The sequence below is a fragment of the Chenopodium quinoa genome, unplaced genomic scaffold (assembly GCF_001683475.1).
Source record: "Chenopodium quinoa cultivar QQ74 unplaced genomic scaffold, ASM168347v1, whole genome shotgun sequence".
NCBI classification, from domain to species: domain Eukaryota; kingdom Viridiplantae; phylum Streptophyta; class Magnoliopsida; order Caryophyllales; family Amaranthaceae; genus Chenopodium; species Chenopodium quinoa.
This window is the reverse complement of record NW_018743284.1, coordinates 49,820-71,746: the sequence shown is the minus strand read 5'-3', so window position 1 is coordinate 71,746 and position 21,927 is coordinate 49,820. Positions and strand designations below refer to the sequence as shown.

Below are 21,927 nucleotides of genomic sequence, written 5' to 3'. Positions count from 1 at the left end.
AAGGAGGTCGTATAAGATGAGCTACTGAAGCAAATAACAAAGGGATAAAACATTCGCCCTTTTGGTTTAGGGTTTGTGAGCTCTTGTTTAACTGCAAATCGATAAAAGTATATTTTTTGGGTGTTTGAGTAGTCCATATTTTGCACACCAACTTTTCACTTTTCCCTTTCATCTTCACTTATATAATACTGTTTGTTTTTTTAACCGAAACTTTTCACTTGCGCGCGTATAGGGGTGAAAGTAATATGGATTAAATCCGCAAACCGAACCAAACCAAACCGAATTAGCAATTGAAGTTTGGGATTTGGATTAAATCCGCAAACCGAATCAAACCGAACCGATTAAATCCGCAAATCGATTTGGATCGGTTTGGGATTTTAAAAAAAAAATTGGATTGCGGATCGGTTTCGGTTTAAGCTTCAAAAAACCGAAAACCGAAATTTGAAATCGAAATTTTAAAAAGCCCAATTTTTCATCCCATTTTCCCCTTCATATATAAACCTCCATGTAGAAACCCTAATTAATTTCCCCTTCCTCATTCTTTCACTCTCAGCCTCTCACTACAGCAACCCTAGATCTAATCCCGATCGTTTCAATTCCCAATTTCTCCAACCACTTTCTCCGGGCACTCTCTAGCCACTTTCTCAGTCACCGACCACCGGCTCCACCATTCCACCTTGATTCTCATTCTCAGTCTCCTACGATCCACCGCTCCTCTACTCCTTTTCTCATTAAGTTTCTCTTGAAGGAAGACTTCAATTTTTTTTTTCATTTAAAATATAGAGAATTGGAACGGTGGTGTTAGCTCAGAGCCTCAGACTCTTGCTAAGTGAAAGATTTATGGAAATGATTTATGAAATTTCAAAAAAGAAACGATTGTATGGAAAAATGTTTGGGAATTGACTTCAATTATCACACTCTTATCAATAAATCTACCAAATTCAATTGTTGCTTAAAATATGGGTTAATGTGATTCATAATTTGGTATTTGTTCTTTATTTTGCTTGAATTAATTTGGTTATATTTTGGTCTTGCTTGAATTTTGATTAATTATTAGGGCTTCACTTTCCCCAAAACGACATACCTAACAAAATTCGATTTGGATTGGATTGGATTGAATTCAAATTCGGTTTGGATTCGGTTTCAAAAATCTAAAACCGATTAATTCGGTTTGGATTTGGTTTGGTGTAAAATCCAAATTAAACGCAAATGGAACTTTCACCCCTAAGTACGTATTAAAAATTGCAAAGCTTTGACTAATATTATCATTTATCAATTATAAGTATAACAATTTAATATTAATAAACTATTCATGGAGATGATTATAAACTACACAAATACCCACGAGAGTACGAGACTATATATTTTTTTAATTACGTACAAATCACAAACATTTGTCAAATAAAGTAGATTCAGGTAAATTGTTGTTCAAAAAAAAAGTAGATTAGGCAAATTAGCAAAGAGTCAAACCATTTTACTTAAAAAAAACGGAGGAAGTAGAGATAAATCAATGGAAATTATGTTCAAAATTTATAGAGTTTGACGCCTCTTAAAAATATTAAAATAATTTGCTAGTGTCTTGTGAAATAATACTCTTAAAAATAAATGTGTTAATTACTACACTTTAAAATATAAATTTTTGTTAATTACAACCCTTAAAATTGTTTAATTTATACGATTATTACCTCAAATCATTTTTCGGCGAATTAGCCTAATGATGGCATCAATTACACGACTAAATATAATTTATGCCATTTTAATCCCATTTTTTGTGACATATTAATCAATTAGTCATACAGAACATGTAATTTATGACATCACATATCAATTGAAAATGAAATTTATGTCATTTAAATTTGAGGTTTTCACATATCAATTGAAAATGAAATCACTTATTAAAGGTTTTCTTATACTAGTCGTCTAGTCTTAATGTACATTAGATATAATTAAGATGATAAATGATGTCATTATTGGTCTAATTCACTGGAAAATGGCGGGAGGTATTAATCTTACAAATTAGTTACTTTTATAGGTAATAATTAACAACTTTTATATTTCGAGGTGATAATTGACAAGACACACTTTTTTAGGGTAGTAATTGACAAGTTTTTAAAATATTATTATGATATAATCTTTTAGGAACGAAAGAAGTACAGTGTGACCGACACACACTTTAAAATGGCGTTTAATTGACTTTCTTTATAATAAAATATAAATGAAGTGGCCAGGGTTTAAAAAATAAAAGAAAAAATAGTGAAAAAAAAGTCTTCTCAATTATGCAAGTGAAAAAGGAAAGCTCTATTGGTGTCCACTTACTTAAGAATACAACAACACCCTTTAAATCTTAATGTTACTGTTGGAAATAAATTAATGGCATTGGATGGAAAGATAAATAATGGTTTATTATAGTTGTAATAAAACTAATAATTGGCAAATCAATCAAAATTGGAAAGTTAAAATTTGGAATTGATTGTTCAAATAATTTTCAGTAACTATGTAATGTATTATAAATCATACATGGCATTATGACAGTAATAAAAATGCAATTAGGGAATTACTATCAAAAAAAATTAAATGACTGATTACAAGCAATAACAAGTGAAATGGAAACTTATCATTGATAAATCATCACAATTGGAAATATACAATTTGGCATTAATTATTCAAATAATTGGCATCAATAGAGAATTTATTGATTAAGGAATATGACAATAATGAGAATGCAATTAGGGAATTACATAATCAAATAACTATATAATTATATTAACTACAATTGAAATAGAAAATAATCATAGGCAAATCTATCACAGTTGGAAAGATAAAATTTGGCATTAAATTTTCAAATAATTGGAATTATAAATCATGGAATTATGACAGAAATGAAAATGCATTGGGAATTACAATAAAATAATTAAATGATTGAATATAATAACAAGTGAAATGGAAACTTACTTGATAAAATAATCACAGTTGGAAATATACAATTTGGCATTAATTATTCAAATAATTGGCATCAATTAAGAATTTATAAAAGTAAGGAATATGACAATAATATAATGAGAATGCAATTAGGGACCTACATTCCAAGAACTATATAATTATTAATTACAATTGAAAAAGAAAATAATCATAGGCAAATCTATCATAGTTGGAAACAGAAAATTTGGCATTAAATTTTTAAATAATTGTCATCAAATAAGAAATTGTAATTTATGGAATATGAAATAATGAAAATGTAATCATGATTTACAATTAAAGAATTAAATGATTGATTGCATTACAATTCAAATAGAAAAAATCATTAACAAATCAATCATAAATGGAAAGATAAAATTTGACACTAATTCTTCAAAATAATGTCATCAATTAAGGAATTATAAATTATGGAATATTGGCAATAAGGAAAATACAATCAGGGAATTACAATTAAGGAATTAATTCAACTGTGTATATTAACTAAATTATAATATCACAATTGTACCCTTATTTATCCTTGCAAGTGCACAAGTATCAATCAAGACATATATTGCGTATGTTGATGTTAGAATTAGGCATATGTTATTGAATTGAAGAAGTATCTTCCAATTAAAACATTAATTTTTAGTAATAATTTTAATTTAGTAAAAATGAATTTATTTCAGTAAAATTATTTTCAGTTCAGTAAAAATAATTTCAGTAAAAATCAGTAACTGTAAATAAGAAATACAATAGAGAATAAGTAAAAATAATTTCAGTTCAGCAAAAATAATTTCATTTCAGTAAAAATAATTTAAGTAGTAAACATAATTTAAGTAGTAAAAATAATTTCAGTTTAGCAAAAATAAGGAGAAGTGAACGAGGCCTTAATGAAATAAACTATTAATTTTTTTACTTGCCAATTGATATTATTGTATTTTTTTTATGTTGGTAATCTCCGGAAAATTGTATTGACTACTATGCAATAATTATATTATTATATATTTTTTTTCAATATTTTTGTTTCTCCGTGTATCCAAATGATGTGCTTGACATTATGGAAAAAATACAATAAATCATGCACACATCACGTGCATAGATTATTAATTTATTAAAAAGTAAATGATGTGAAATTAGAGAATTTTTTTATTTTTTTTTCAGAAAAAGAGAAGTATTTTTTTTAAACAAGATACGGGACCATGAAAAGAGAGAAAAAAAAGGTATTAAATGCAACAGTGTGCCATATATAAGAGTGTAACACTTACAATACGGGGTTGATTTAAGTAAATGTAACATACTAACAATTAAAAAAATTAGTCGAGTCGAGTATTCTTTACATAATAAAAGTAATGTTTTAGCCTCAATTAATAGCTTATAAGATGACATAACATATCTTTGATTGATTAAGAAAACATTCATATTATGAATCAACCTAGTCCTCATTCTTTTGAACTAAACATAGTCTAGATGCACAAACTAAACTCAATAGAACAAACAAAAACCTACAAAGTCAAACGATTTACAAGAAATTAGTGGGGAGCCGAGATACAATCCGGACCCCTATCCCTCTAGCTATAGCGAACCCGATCTTGTTGAACATGTGAGCAGCTGCACAAGCACCAATATTCTGAGTCCTAGCGAACGCCTGCACGAGCACCAATAATAATAATATTATTATTATTTTATTATTATTATTATTGTTGTTGTTATTATTATTATTATTATGTAAATTGTAAAATAAAATAATAACAACATTATTATACTGTGTATTAAAGTTGATATTCAGTATAATTCCATATTATAATTATTATTATTATTATTATTATTATTTTTTTTTTATTAAAAAACCCACATAAAGATAATTAAAAGAACAACAATAACAACGCCTACGACAACAAATAATGAGTAACTAATGTTAATTATATTGATTAACTAAACTTAATAAAGCGATAAATAACTACTTGTAATTATGTAGTACGAAGTAGTTTAATTTTCAATTATTTTATCTACCATATTTCCACATAAACAATAAGGTGAGAAGATGTAATCAACGCTGCTTCCCTTTAAATCGCAAATATATCTAGATCCAAACATCAATATACACCATTTCACAAAGCATTAATAAAGAAATTTCTTTTAATAGAACCCACTTCATTACCTCGCTAAATAAACCGTTACCCAAACAATTTAATTACGAATCAGATCTAATGTTTTTTCTTGCTGTTATAAGTATAACGGTAAATTTCTTTTTAATAACGACATAAATAACTTCTATCCTTACAAAAAAGTTACTGACTCGTTATAACCAGATACAAATTTGAGATTCTCGAAAAAGAAAGGTGGCAAGAATAAGAATTCAATCCACCATTTTAGGTCATCCAAAACATCAAAACCCAACTAAAATCCGGTTTTTAAATCCGAGAAAGATAAATACTACTTGAGATAAAATAAATCCGAATGTTCCAATTTAGACCCCATTTGATAAAGAGGAGTTCCAACGGATGAAGATGCCAAGTGTTGACAAAGCAAAGACAATAAAAATTGTCCCTTTTTATTTTTCACTTCCCTCTTTTTTTTCTCTCTCTTAAATTCACGTAATATTTGTTGTAAGAGGAGAGAGAAAACAAAAAGAGGTGAGAGAAAGAGAGTGGAGTGAGAGAGTCGTCGAACTAGTTCTTTTCGAAGCTCTGATTCACTACTTTTTACATCAAAATTCACTGTAAGTTGTCAAATTTCTTGTAGGTTTCATTCGATTTGTTGATTTTCAGTTGTTATTTGTAATTGATTTTGTGTTTTTTGTTGTAATTATGATTGTAAAATGTCGCGTTTTGTCAGCCTAGGGTTTTGGTGATGATTGTGAATTTTGTTGGTTTTTTGCGTTTGATTTGGTTTGAATTTCGTGCATTTAGCTTGTTTTGGTTAATTTTACTGTGATGTTGGTTGTGTTTGGGGTTAATTTGAGGTGTTTGTGGATCCGACCTTGTTGATTTGGTGGAGAAAGTGGTGAATTGGTGTTTTTGTGGTGTAATTTTTGGAATTTGTGTGTGTTTACGATTTGATTATGTGTTATTCAGGTTTTATGATGTGCAAGATTTGATTTTTGTTGAAAATTCTTGGTTTTCAGGGTTTAGGAAGTTGTTGAAGGTGAAATTCGTTTGTTTTCTGCTGAAAGAAAGAAGCTTTGATTTTGTTGACTGTGGGATTTGATAATGGGGGAGGAGGATGCGAAGTTGGAAGTCATGGAGACCGTTATGAATGGGACCAAGTCTCCGGTGAAGGAGGCTGGAACTGTGGTGGAGGAAAAAGAAAACGGAGTCAAAGATATGGTGGAAGAAGATAAGAAAGACAAGAATGACGGCAAAGCTGAGGAGAAAACAGGTGATGAGGGCAAGGGGGAAGAGAAGGTGGATGAAGGCAAAGAGCCTAAAGAAGAGGACGCCAAAGTAGAGGAAGGCAAAGAGCCTAAGGAAGAGAAGAAAGCTGAAGAAGAGGAGGGTGAAGAACCTAAAACTGAGGCGAAGGAAGAAGAAAAGAGCTCGAATGAAATTGAGAAGGACGTTGAAATGACTGAGAAAAATGAGAATCTGGAAGAGAAAGATGAGGGTGCTGAAGAGAAAGTTAAGGGCTCAGAAGAGAAGATGGATGAGGAGAAAGAGAATGACGATGAAAACGTAGAGGGTAAAGAAGAGGCAATGGAGAGTGGAGAGGAAAAGGATCATGAAGAAAATGATACAGAAGAGGTGAAAGGTAGTGAAAAGGGAGAAGAAGACGAGAAAATTAAGGAAGATGAAGAGGAAAAGGGGAACAAGCAGGAGAAATCCTCAAAGAAGCGTAGCCGGGGAAAGGGTGCTGAGGATAAGGGTGCAGATAAGAAAAAGAAAGTAGTCCAAAAGGAGTTGGAGCCTAGAACTCCAACTATTGATCGCCCAGTACGTGAACGGAAATCTGTAGAAAGGTTGGTTGCGACAATCGAGAAAGATAACTCTAGGGAATTTCACATCGAGAAGGTGCTGTTTGCATATTTCACAATTCCTTCTAGAAGTTTTTTAAACTCTTTATCCCCTGGAATTTAGTTCTCATTTTTGCTTGATATTGCAGGGTCGCGGCACCCCACTGAAAGAAATTCCCAACGGTATGTAGCTCCTTACCCTACACTTTTTGATCAGATTTACTTGAAAGCTTTTTATTACATATGCATTATCGCTTCAACATAGGCTGTGTAAAAAAAAATAAAATCTAATAGTAATAATGTTCCTTTTGAAGAGAGAAATTCTTAATTATTATTTTTTTAATAAAAAGTACTCGTATTCAATAACTGTGTTGTGTGGATTTGATTGCTGACCAATAGTTAATTTCCCTTTTGGTTTTAGCTTTGAACTTTATCTCTTTGAATGGCTCATTGGTTCTGTTATGTAATTTTCATTTACTTAAAGCATGATTTGAACATTTATCTTACCATTTAAAGACTATGAATGAATTGCAGTGTTTTGTATTTTCATTTATTATCTTGCTGTTTTGGCTTTCTGGCACAAAATGCTGCGTCTATGGCATTTTATCAAGTGAACTTATTATATGTGTTCACAGATATTATTGAATGGGTTTGAAAGATTGTATTCGAGATGATGATGCATGAATTAGTTAAACTGTTGCTATAAATGATTCAGCCAGCTAGCAGTTTTCTAGTTGTTCCTGTTTGTGGCATAGAGAAAGAAGTATTGCCACTTTTACTGAGGAAAGTAGGTAGTAAGAGTTTTGATCTGTTAGTATTGCAGACAGAACTGTGTATTTGGCTGGAACAAAACTTATGCATGGTGGGATAAATTATTATCTTTTGCAGCAGATTGCTGTGTGATTGTATAAGTGTATCTCTTTGCAACAATTTTTGTGATTGTAAATTGTATTAGTATACGTACATTGCTGTTCTGCATCTTGCTATGGACTTGGTTTACAAATTCTAATCTAGAGCAACCTCCAGGCTGGAAAACCTCATGCTACTGTCAGGCCTCAACTTGAACCTGGAGATGTGAGGTGACTGGTCGGAGAGTCTTGCTTAGTGTTAACTTTTTTCGATGCATTAGATATCTGTCTTGTTATGAAGACTTTTATATGTAACATTGAACCTCCCCTGTCATGTCCTCCTTTTTGGTAAAATGTGATATTGACAATAAACCTGAGCTAGGATGTACTCATGTTTGTGTAAAAAAAGCTTCATGTCAAAGTGTTGATAAACTCTTTTCATTATGTAATATCATTTGAGTTTGTTGTTGATGTAAATGGTATATAAATTGTTACAACACGAAATCTTATTCTTGCTATGCTTAGATGTGGGCATTCTTTTAAATGAAGTGATTTTCTGCTTGATGAACTGACTCAACCAACTAAAGCTTCCCTTAATAAGAGATACTATCATAGAGAAATAGCCTATCAATGAGATATTTGTTTACTGATTTGTAACTTTGTGAGTTCATTTATTACTCTCTCATGGGAGTGCTTAGATGGATGAAGTTCATTTATCGCTCCCTATTGTGGAAATGAATAGTTGGATGAGCGAAACAAGATTTAGAGGTTACCGGTTCAATCTAGCTTGTAGTCATGGATCCCTCCACCTGATAATTTTTATTTTACGTTAGATGCAAAAAACAGTAGAATAAAGTTTCTGAACCTTCCACAGGGTAGCGAAACATGCTCAATTAATAGTCCTCTCTCAAACATCATATATAAAAATCCGTTGATGTGGGTCGCCTAGTTTCATGTATGATGTGCTTCTTAACATTAGGGCTTTTCATCTTGTTTGAAGCATTAGTGTTTCTTTGATGGATTATCTCAAAGTAAAAATGTAGTATCTGTCTGTAGGATTCTCTGGCTTTATAATCATGTCCACTGCTCTTCTGAATAAATAAAATTCTTGCTACCGTATTGTGTTTGGTATAGAAATATAATTCCCCCCCCCCCCCCTCTCCTCTTCTGATGTTCCTTTTGCATTGCAGTTGCATACAAGCTATCCAGGAAAAAGAGTGATGAAACCTTTAAGATGCTACATATGATTCTGTATGGAAGAAGAGGGAAGGTGTGTATTTGCAGCTCTCTACTGACAAAATCTCTTTTTGTTATGGCTCAAATATTTGCTCCATCTTTGTTCTGGAATTCATATGTAATTCAAAATTCCTTATTAGTAATTGATTTATAGTTGTTTAACTTACTGACTTATTCAATAGATAGTGGACATGCTTTGGAAAGTAATGATAATTAGCTAAGAGTATGGTCCCTCTGTAATATATTGATTGTCACTTCTGCTGTTTGAGATTGAACTTTGATCGTGAAATTCTCATGCTATTAAGATATAGTAACATGAAACCAAAGCTTTATTTTCAAAAGGATAGGTCGTCTGCATGAAACCTTCTCATAATTTTTGTAAATTTACAATGAGAGAAAATCGCAGTCAAATTATAGGTGTAAAGTGCAAGCAATTGTTAATTTATAACATGACATGCTTGAATGAATGTAATGCTAATAGTAGCTTTTATTCAACTTCCAACATATTTTGAAATCTGTAGCTAGAAGGTCAAGAATTCTGTCAACATCATATATCTCAGCATTTAATTGTATATTACAAAAGAAATATGGTTTGATAAAGTATCATTGCTTACTTGCATGGCAATGATGATTTGAACTTTGAAGTCATTAAACCGGGTACATGCAGAGAAAAAAATAAGATGACGGCGGACTGTATTTTGCTATTTTTATGCTAAACCTTTGCAGTCGGTTCATCTTGCCAAACGCTGACAATCTATAAGATTAAAGCTCTAAACATTGTATAAATTTCCTAGACCTGCATCAAATAACTGTCAATTTGGTTTTGATTGACCTTTTACTCTCTTGATAGTAGTACAGTCTATTTTGTTAATTAGCAATATGGATTTGTCATATCAAATTAGAATTTGCCTGGAGATGTGAAAACTCATGCACTCTGATTTGGAATATATGGATTTTAAGAATTGATCTTATATGTAAACTGAGTGTTTAGGGTTTCACTCTGAAATGATCATGTTTTCGGTTTTAAGATTTTGTTTTTTTTTTCACACTTCTACTTGCATACATCAAATGATAAATTTTGCATTTAAGCTGCATATCTAATTATTATTAGTGCGGTGAAACTCTTTCCTCCTTGACTCACATGATCTTCAAATCTTCCATTCTTTCTGGTAAAAATAATCTTGTTTTTGGATGGGTTGGTGACTTGGTGCTGGTTTTGGAGATAAGATCTATCTGTTTGTTAAAGGTGTGAACCAAGATTCTATACTATAACTGCAAGGATTAACAGCAAGATGACAAATATAGACGCATTTATAAAGGGGAGGATGTATTGTCTAATAATCAATGAATTACTTTGATTTATTTAATGATGTACTCTAAGGGAGCTGTGGATTAACTTAATGATGCGCTTTGATAAAATATATTGTTTGCCTTAATAAAATGTTTCATCGGAAGATTGATAGGGGATTGAACATTATTCTAATTAGCTTCTTTTTCTCTTGCAGGCAACTGAATATAAACGCAATATATCGCGGTTTTCAGGTTTTGTCTGGCATGATAATGAGGTAAATCACAAATTTTTTTGTGCAGGGCCCTGCATTTGTTGAACTTACTTTTTCATTATCTAAATCAGTTTTGAAGAACTAGATGTCCAAGCTTTTGTGTCTTAATTTTTCTGCGTGTTTTTGGTTGGTGATTTATAAGTTTTATCTGAAGTTTTATCTGCAGCACATTGTTCAGTTCTTTTGTAATAGTGACCTATATTCTGATATATAAAAGAGCTGGCCCTTTTTGTTACCAATTGGCCTTGTGTGGCTTGTTTGCTTGCTGATTTTTGTGTTGCATTAAAACACATAATTTTTAAGATTAAAATGGATTGGATGTCTGATAGTCAGACATTGTGGGCAAGAAATAATATTAGTATCTTAGGCATCATCTGGAAAGAGTAGTCTAGTTTATGGAAATCTAGGAAATCTATGAGCTGCTTAAAATTTGCAGTCTAAGTGATCTGTCATTAATAATTATGGGAATTAAAGAGCACTTTATCAGGAAAAAGACAGGTGTCACAGATGGTTGTGTGTGTGCCCCTTGACCTTGTTCAACAAAATTAATTGAAGCAGGGTTGTATGATGACTTTAATGTTCTTGTTACTGCTGCTCCTGACTTTGAATTAAATTAAGGAAAGGCACATCTAAGTTTCTTAGCACTCCTTTGTCTATTACTGCTGCTTGAACTTAATTTACTTGTGGAGGGAAAGTTTGTCTTAAGTTTATTAATCTAATTGCAGGAGAAGCAGAGGCTGAAAGTCAAGGAAAAGTTTGACAAGATTGTGAAAGAGAAATTGCTGGACTTCTGTGATGTGCTTGACATACCAGTTACTAAAGCCACCATTAGAAAGGTATGTCAATTGATTTAAGTTTCTTTGTATTATCATTGCCATGCCACTTTCCCTTTAACTTAGGTGCATTTATAATTAGATCCCAAGTTTCTGACAGTCATCTGTGGTTAATGTGAAGTGAAATCATGAAATGGGTTTCCTTGATATTACCTACCTTCCTCCTATAGAAAAACCTTTTAAACACTGGAATTTCAATCTTCTGAATATGAAGACTAGCATGCACATGTACTTTAGCTGACAAGGCAGCATTTGAAAGTAAAGCCTATTGGAGTATACTTTTGTCTTGTTCAGCATGATTTTGCTGATCAATGTATTACTTTTCAACATTTTTTCATGTATAGCTATTTGGATTGAACTTTTTGTAGAAATAATTTTGAATGTTTGAATTGTGATACTAAGTGTCCAAAGTACTGTACAGGAAGATGTTGTTGCCAAGCTGCTTGACTTTTTGGTTTCTCCTCATGCTACTACTACAGTTTTACTAGCAGAGCAAGATCAGGTTTGTAACAAAGATATTGGAAGTGAATCTGTCATTGCAATGTGTAAAGCTGCTTATATGACATTTCAATTACCACTGCTGTTTGTATGCTATTTTGCTGTTTTAGGGCAAGAAGCGCAAGAGGTCTGCCACAAAAAGTGCATCTAAATCAACATCACCTAAGGGCTCTTCCAAGGTTCGGATCCCCCTTCTCTATTTGCCATTTTTCCAATGCTCCTAGAATTTATACTTGGTTTCCAAATCATTATACTTCTGTAATCTTGGGTCATTAAGATGGATGAGATAAATATATACATCATTTACATTGTTTGCATCCTGTCTTTATTAATTTGTTTCCTTTTTTCGTTGGCCATTATGGTTGCAGAGCCGGAAGAAGGCTGGCGATGCTTCTAAAAAAGAAGAAAAAAAGACTACTTCAGAGTCTGATGATGAGTCTGCGGATGAGGAAGAAAATGAGGAAGGGAAGGAGAATGGAATTGCAGAGAAATCTGAGCAGTCTGAGAGTGAAGAGAAAAAGGACATGTCTGAAGATGACTCTGGAGAAGATACACCAAAAGAGAAAGCAAGTTCAGGAAAAGCGAAACAGGAAAACAAGAAAAAGACTCCAAGTGTAGAATCTTCAGGAAAAGCTGCTAGCAAAATAGTTGTCACTCCTAAGAAAGCTAGGTCAGTGCCTAAAGGAACACCAAGAAAATCATCATCAAACAATTCCAAGGTTTTTGAGAGCAAGGACTCAAGCCCTAAGGTGTTCTCAAGGAAGAAGAAGAAAGAAGAGCCGAAGACAGAGAAGTCTCCAGCTCCAAAGAAATCTGCTGTTAAGGAAAAACCTGGTAAGTGTAAACCTTTGAACATCTGTCCAACTTAAGCACCACATGATATCTATCCGGATGCCCTGAAAATGTTCCACCTTTACTGTCATGCTTATTTTATACCAAACATTATTAACCGGCTTGGTTTATTCTCCAGCAAAAGCTGCTTCTGAAATTGATTCTGTTTGGAATAAGAGGGGGGGGGGGGGGGGTGGAATATAATTGTGAGTTATAACTTGCAGAATTCTTTTGAAATAAATCATGTTAAGTTGCAATTCTTGTAGAGCATTTACTGCTAAAATACTACTGTACTAGGCTGTGGGTTTGATTCGGATTTAACATTGATATCTGTCTAATTGTTATCATGTTGAAATTGTACATTATTAAGTATGGTTGCTTAGGTTGTGTGTCAAATCCTGAATTAAATATTTAAACTGAGTTTGCTCTGTTATCCTGAAGGTAAAAAGGCTGTGAAAGGGAAGGAGAAATCCAAAGAAGACAGATCAAAGCCAAGTGATGATGAACTAAGGAATGCAATATGTGACATTCTAAAACAAGTTGACTTTAATACGGTAAGAATTGAGTGTTTATAATGTGTCCATGTCTATCACTGTTAAAAAAGATTGCTGAGTGTTTCATGGACTATCCATCCCTCATTGTTGCTCTACACTTACGTGCATTTGGTGTTAATTGACTTTAAGTTCTAGTTAACTTGTTCTGTCTTGCTCTTAAATGACTACACTTCCATCACCATACTATATGGGACCTGGGGTGATCAGCTTATGCTAACCCTTACCTCTAAGCTAAGCTGGAGAGACTAGCAGAAGGTGGTACTTGCTATTCTGCCTGAATTGTACAAAACTACAAATTATATATTATTTCTGCGCGGGTATTGTGTATCAGCGCTTTTTTGGGCCTTTTGATGGCTTATGCAATTGTCACACTGGGATTTGTTGTTTCTGTACATCTCATTTTTTCTGCTTGCAGTTTCATGTTTGTGGTAGTTATATGTAACACGTGCCTTGCAACACTTGGAGCTTATGCCAGTCACTTTCCTCACTGTTATGTTTTTTTTATCTACAGGCAACCTTCACTGATATTCTGAAGCAACTTGGTAAGATCTCTCTTGAAATCTGGTTTTCTACAAATTGTAGACTACAACATCAACATCACTAAATCGTAAGATATGGTGTAGTCTACAATATCTTACAAGTTGGTGATGTTGATATTGAAAATATGGCCTACTAACGTGATGGTCTTCTCAGATTTTTGATAGCACCTGCGGTTAGCCAGTCACTAACTTTTTTCCCCCCTGCAGCCAAGCAATTCAGTACTGATCTCACATCCAGAAAGTCATTGATCAAGCTTATGATACAAGACGAGCTTACAAAACTAGCTGATGAAGCTGATGATGATGACGAGGGAGATGAGGGGGATGCTGAAAAAACCGAAGCCCAGCCTGCTAGCAAAGAGGTGGAGGCCTGATTTGTGACACAGCAGCAGAACAAGTGGTATAATATATGTGATCATCTGTCCATACCTTCGTTTCTGCCCTGGGGTTAAAGAAATTTAGATAGTATTAACTTTGCTTTAGTATCGGGCCTTGCTGTTTAGTCTGTACAAGTAGCTGTAATCTATCGATAGTTGTTTATAATATTCTGGCAAACAAACTAGTCTTTTGCTAGCGATAGTACTAGAACAGTTGATGCTCATGCTGCTGAGTACTTAGAACAGTTGATGCTCATGCTGCTGCAGGATGCAGGTTGTAATATACAAATTTAAGAAATTGTTAGGTCTTTTACTTTTGAGCTTTTCTAATTTAAACCAACTTTTGTAGACCAAAAGGGTAGATCTTTGTTGATCATTTTTCAACTTGGGTTGAGAAAGAGGCCTTTCTTTTACTCGACTTAAAGTCTTGATTTCGGATTTTGTACTAGTTTTTTCTGTTGTATAATGTTTCTTGTCATCTCAATTCTCTGAATAAATGAGTTATATGGTGGTAGTTAGTTGTTGGTACGCATGAAGGAAAAAAATGCTATGTAAGATGGCGACGTAGGTGGGGATCATGAGGTTGATTTCACTTAATTTTCCTTCTCCCTGTGTTTTTCACTTGGATCAACACTGTGGATGACCTGAGATCTTGACATGAGGCCGATGAGGGGATAAGCCATTACGTTTTATGTCGAGTGAAGCATTTGTATCCGAATTGACCTATTAGTTTTTTTGGCAATAAATCATCGACCAATATTCGAGTGTTTTGAGGAATTGATCGTTTTTTTTTTTGGCAACAAATCATCGATATTCTAGTGTTTTGAGGAATAAATCGCTGAAAAATTGCATATTTATAATGAAGAGTTAATTACTCTGTAATTATTTTGGCAACCGATTTGTGTTTTTTATTTGTTTGTTTGTGTGCAACGAATCGACCAACATTACATTTAGGGAGTAAATTGCATATTTATAACGGGTAAATTCTTATTAAATCCAAAGAACAAAAACCTTACGTTATTTCAACCTTTTTATTAACCTGAATTAATAATGTATTTTGGCAAATGATTGACCGATATTAGTGTTTTGGAAAATAAACCGCATATTTATAATGAAGAGCATCTGAGGTAGTCGTTGGACAATTATTTTTTCTTTCAAAATTTGCTATCTGCCCTTTCAACGGGCTAAATGGGACGATCTTAGTACTGAGTTGTTCATTCCATGAATAGCTCTAGCATACAAACACGTATCAAGACCACAACTATCAGAATAACTACGTGATGAAATTATACTACATGTTTGTATTAGATAATGAAGGATTGAGATAATATGACACCCGTTTAAAAGAAGGTATTACTATAATGACATGAAAAGAAGTGTGCTTTATTATCACGGGAGTTACATCGGCAACAAACTACTCAAGAATTACTCCATCGCACATATCAATCAATTGTACAAGATAACTTCTTTTTTTTCATTATTTTTTTTTGAGGAAGAATTATACAAGACAACTTGCAAGGGCAAGAAACAACAATAGCAATGGATGAATTGGTGATGAAAGATGCGAGTATCATAATCATGTTGGCAAAGTGAAGTCATAGGATACCATCGACTGTCAAAATCATGGTTTCACCTAGTCACTTATGGACAAAAACTCTTTTCCACTCAATGTAGTGGAGCATTTATTCAAGTACTAAGCCTAAATAAAATAAGGGTACAATAATACAAAAGAATACGATAAATTTATTATGACACGTATGAAAGTATTGAGCATGAGTTATAATGAATTTATTTTCTTTAAACATTAAATCTAATATATATAAATAAAGTAGGCATTTTTGGAGAGCTTTCGGAGCGCTACGTAAGAAATATACTTATTTCGACCAATAAAAAGAAATTTTTGTATTTTATTTTTGAATTAAAAAATTATGTCGCCACCTAGATAAAAATAACGAATTAGATTTGATATATCTAAAATTTTAATGTCACGTAGATTATAATCCACGAATTAAATTATTTTAATGAAAAAAATAAAGTAAAAATATAGAATAAGATAAATTTATTAATTCAATACTACGAGTATAAGAAATCCAAAAAAAATATACTAAAAAATATTTAAATGATAAACGCTTATAATAAAGTTTGATAAGTATCATTATAAGATAATTTTGATAGTATCTATAATAAGAAATACAAATTGTTCGTTAATTATAATTAAATTAAAATTTGTGATACCTACCATTATAAATTGACACATCATACGACACAAACAAAATTTCGTATCAATAAAAAAACCCCATCAAGCGAATTTTGTGTTAGTAATTTTGTGTTAATTTTTGGTAGGGGTGGCAAATAGATCAGGTCGGATCACTTTCGTGTTCGGGTCAATTCGGTTTCGGGTCAAAAGGCATCAACCTGAACCTGACCTGTTTAGTTTTTCGGGTCAGAATGCTTGACCCGAACCTAATCTGTTCGGGTCAGTTTCGGGTCAACCTGATTTGACTTGATTTTTTCAACCAATTTTATCATTTACTAATAAAATTATAAGAGGATAGTTTTGGTTTAAATAGATAGATTTACATTTACAATTGCATTACAAAGTATCTAAAATCACAAATTAAATGGAATTCATAATGTAGGATTAGAAATAACAAATTACAAAATACAAGTATGTTTTTTATTTTTCAACTACAGGTGTATTTCCAACCAAAGTGCTGGGCTTCAGACTTTGTGAGTACAAGAAGCATAAGATTGATCCAAATCTTGTGCATGCATCATCCAATTAAATCACAAAATAAAACGAAGTATATTCATAGATTCAGCATAAGGTGTGTAAAATTCCAATAATCTAACTATATTTAACTCCCAAACATAATTTTAGAGAAATTATTTCGATCTGTAACAAAGAAATAAACCACACTCAAACAAAAGTAGATAAGTAAATGATTCGAAGTTACGAAACAAAATGGTGTTAGATCGATGATGAATTGAAGTTGTACCGGCGATATGGAAGTGGAGTAAATCGACAAGCTTCAATGGAGTTTAGAGTAGCTTCAAAGTTAAAAACAACAATGGAGAGGATTTTAAGGATTGAAGAGAGAGAAAATTTAAGAGAGAAGGGGAGAATAACGACTGGGAGAAATGAGAAAAAAACATATGATATTAGGGTTTTTGCTCTTTTCGAATTTGGGTTAGCTGAAGGTTTCCCTAGGTTTTTTTTTTTGAAAAAAAAACTTAAATGTGTTCGGGTTATTAGGTCGGATTCGGGTTGACCCGACCTGATAATGACCCGATTTCTTTTTCGGGTTATGTGGGTCGTTTTCGGGTTGGAATTTTCAACCTTAACCTGACCCATTTAATTTTCGTGTCAGGTTCGTGTCGACCCATTTAAGTTTTCAGGTCGAAAACTTCAACCCTAACCCGCTATTTTCAGGTCGGGTTCGGGTCGGATTTTCGGGTCGGGTCAGCTTTTGCCGGCCCTAATTTTTGGTCATCAATGGCTGGGTAATTTTTAGCTTAATTTTTAAAATCCTAGGTTTAAATTAGTATTTCTAATTATTACTTACATTGTATTAATTTGGGATACTCAACGATTATATGTTTATGTTTTATTTACAGAATGGTTTTTTACATGCAGATGTAACACATCATATGACAGAAATAAAATTTCGTATCAATACAAAAACCCATCAAGCGAATTTTGTGTTAGTAAATTTGTGTTAGTTTTAGGTCATCAATATCCAGGTAATTTTTAAAATCTTATGTTTAAATTTATATTTGTAATTATAAGTTACATTGTAATTATTTAGGATACTTAACGATTATTTGTTGATGTAATGGCATACGATTAGATGTTGTATACTTAATACATGGATGGCTTTGGTTATTTTTGGAGATGATGAAAAAATTCCAATGCATAGGTTTGATTTTATATCGCAACAATATTCATTTATTGGTAAATATAATGATTTATTTTATATAAATGTATAGATTTAATTTATATCAATTTCAGTTTGGCTAACATTTCACGGTTCAATTTATCCATTAATGTAGTAGGTTGGTTGTGGACGAGGTTGGTGATTCTATCGAAATAAAAGATATAGTAAAACAATGAATAATGATTTAGGATTTAAATAATTAAAAATTTATAATTTCACATTAAAGATTTTATATATTGGAAAAGAGTTGTTAAAATCCTGATCCGGATCTTACGATCCTACGATTCTACTATCCAAAATTACGTGATCGATCCGGATCTTTGGTAGGATCTTAAAGTTTGTAGGATCTTACGATCCTACTCTGATATTAATTATGAGTGGTAGGATCTCAACACGATCCTACGATTTTATTATGATCCTACGGTCCGATCCAACATTTCACTATAATATGAGACTTTAATTTATTTTGACATATTTTTTATTACTCATTAGGTTATATGCACCTATTTAATGTACTCAATAATTATCGCTAATAAATTAGCGAATCCGTGACATTAGTATAATTTTATCAATTGACAACTTGCAATTGTCATAGTTAAGGTCTCATTCTTGACAAATTTGCACATAATTTATCAATTTAAACTTGTGTTATTAATCTTCTAACCACCATACAGACAAAGCTAAATGAAGATCGACCTTTCTTAAGCAAACCAATGTCTTTTAGCATTAAAACCCCTTTTCAAAAAGTGTTTTTAAGTCGATTTATAGCATAATATATAATATTATTGTTATTAAGTAGGATCTTACGATCCTATGATTGATTCTATCCATTCGATCCCCCCATCGATCCAAGGTAGGATCCCGGTCCTAACAACCTTGATTATCATATTTACAATTATTTAATAAATTCATTATAAATTATAGTAAATAAAATAAATATTAAACTTTTGTAATTTTGTCTGAAATTATTAAATACAATAAATCAAATAATTAAAAATCTTAGATGAAAAAACCGTGCATCGCACGGGCTTCCATCCAGTTGGAAAATAAATCCGGCTTATTCAATTTATTTTGATTTGTTTGAATTTACATCGTATATATATTTATCTTATGAATTATTAAAAGAAATATATGTATTTTACCACCCACAAATAACTCAGTTTATAAAATTACCACCCAAAAAAAAAATTATTTTATATTACCACTCACAAAAGACAAAAAAAAAAAAAAAAAAAAATTTACACTTTCTGTTAAAAAATCCGTGAAGTTTAACGTTTTAAATAAAAACATGTTTTTTAGATGTTTTGGAGGTCATTTTTGTCCTATAGGTGAGCTTTCAAGTCAAAATTTACAAAAAATGATTGTGAATGCCTCGTTTTGCGTATTAAAAGATACTTTGATTTGTGTGACACACGCAAAATGAGGCATTTTTGTTAATTATTTGTTAATTTTGACCTCAAATCGGATCCTATGGACCAAAATGGCCTCCAACACCTTTAAAAAGCATGTTATTGGCACGAAAATCATTTTTTTTTAAACGTTAGATATAACGGTTTTTGGTGGTGAAATCTAATTTTTTTTTTATCTTTTATTGTTGGTAATTTAGAATAAAAATTTGTTTGGATGGTAATTTCAAAAAATGGGTTATTTGAGGGTGGTATTAGTGGCAGATGTAAGCCATTTGAGTGGGGTCCCTTGACCCCACTTGAGCATAAAAAAAGAATTTTTTTTAGTAAAATTAAATTTTTTTTCCAATAAAATTACTTGTTTTTATATCAAATGACCCTATTAAAATTAACCAAATACGTTTTGACCCTGTTAAATATTTTTTCTAGATCTACCACTAGGTGGTATAATACAAAATTTTATTAAAATGTATAATATTAGCTTTTTTGATCTCATATGAGCTTGTTTTGTACTGTATCCAACAAAACTCCTTCCGTAATTTACGATATTAGTTATTCTCAAAATTACAGGTCACCTTTATTTATAAAACAAAGTATTCACTTTTTTTTTTTTTTTTTGAAAGAAAACAAAGTATTCACTTTTAATTTTACAATACTCCGTAGTTACTTACAGAATACAAAATTAGATGATGTGATGCTTAAACACTAAAAAAAAAAAAATATTACAATAATTTTCAAATCATTTTCACCAATGACAAGTCAAATATCAAGGTAATAACTAATAATATTGCCCAACCAACTAAGTTTTCTTAGCAACATTAAATATTGTCTTAAAATTACACGAATTATGTAGAGATATATCGTGATATTTATGAAATAATAGTGGAATTATAGTTCAAATATTTAATGCCATAAAAAGGCCCAAATAAATATATGACCTACCCCATTATTATTATTATTATTTGTTTTTTTTTCCTTGATGTAACACTATGGAGATTGATCAACTAAGATAATGTTATCCTTAACCGGCCAAACAGAAATTCTTAAAACTTCTATGCAAGTATAAATTATGTGATTTTCTTAATAAAACATGGAGTACATAATTATCAATTATTTTTTTTTTTTAAAAAAAGTATTCAATGGGGCATATTAAAACTGCCAAAAAAAAAGGTGATGCATTTTATGACCTCTGAAGCTAGGAAAAGGTGATCGAACATCTTTGGCTTAGAAAATTTATTCCATGTTTTAGAGAAAAAAAAGGGTTTCTCTTTTAAAACCTTACCCTACATTCGAATTTACCTATTTTACATCTTTCCATCATTTTCATGCATCTATTCGCTTTATTGCCTACCTTTTTTGGACCATATATGCATCAAATTTCAAATTTTAGACACCTAATTGATTGAGATAGTGATAGGTGTAATGAAACACAAACTTTAATATGAACAAACTAATCTTACCTTCTATATGGACTTGTTTCATATTCATTTGTATTGAATTTTATGCAGGTAAAAAAAAAATTGTGAAAAAATGGGTAGCAGAGTGTGAATTTTAACTGTAAAGAAATTTATCATTTAATTAAACATCGTACAGAAGAATTAGGTTGATAAAAGGAGATGAGAGAGGGTGTAAAATGATAAATTCAAGCTTATATTATATGAAGTACTTTGTAATACAAGATAATTTCATGTCTCATTCTTGTCACATAATCACGTTTAACATACTCCTACCTTCTTAAAATTAATAGTCCCGTCAAAAAAAAAAATAAATAAAATTAATTGTCACACAATGTCGATGAATTAACATATTTTCTAAATTATTTGATGCGATAAATTTCTAATATGTCTCTAGCTATATTTTAATTAAAAGACATGGAGATGATAAAACTGGGTTTGCTATTTAAAATACTCTGTTTTTTTTATTTTTTATTTTTAACAACAATATCATATCTTAATGATAAGGAGTTTGACCATATTATAATTAATTTAAATCTCGATGGACTATATTAATATTACTTAACCTTTAATTATCATCATTTTTACAAAAGGAGAGAATACAAGACATGACAAGGATTGTAAAAAAGGATGTCAAGTGTGCTTTCAAAGAAATATATTAATGTCTAATGTAAAGTAGGAAAACACTCTGAGTATTCAAATGAGTGAGCATTCAGCAATCTTTCTTAGACACTTGGATGCTAGCAATTGGATGATAGTAAAGAGAAAGATATTTGCACAAAATCTTCGAATATAAAATTTGATGGTCAATTGATCCCAAATTAAGATAATGAACTATCATTGAAATATCCTACTACCATGTCACCTAGTACAATCTACTGTTCACCTCCCCCACCCCCTCCTTCCAAGAGCACAAATCGCTCTTTACTAGGGATGGATCCTAGGAC

At 31.6% G+C, this 21,927-nt stretch overlaps 1 protein-coding gene across 1 annotated transcript; it reads left to right on the top strand.

Annotated features, from left to right (window-relative positions):
• The first annotated feature begins 5,517 nt into the window (after nucleotides 1-5,517).
• On the top strand, nucleotides 5,518-14,598 carry LOC110735466 (protein DEK-like). The gene is made up of 12 exons (XM_021915657.1): nucleotides 5,518-5,674; nucleotides 6,080-6,962; nucleotides 7,054-7,087; nucleotides 8,943-9,022; nucleotides 10,494-10,553; nucleotides 11,276-11,386; nucleotides 11,805-11,885; nucleotides 11,992-12,060; nucleotides 12,250-12,715; nucleotides 13,154-13,266; nucleotides 13,778-13,808; nucleotides 14,013-14,598. The coding sequence occupies exons 2-12, from the start codon at nucleotides 6,165-6,167 to the stop codon at nucleotides 14,177-14,179; spliced, it is 2,010 nt and encodes a 669-aa protein (XP_021771349.1). The 5' UTR covers nucleotides 5,518-5,674; nucleotides 6,080-6,164; the 3' UTR covers nucleotides 14,180-14,598.
• Nucleotides 14,599-21,927: the final 7,329 nt, after the last annotated feature.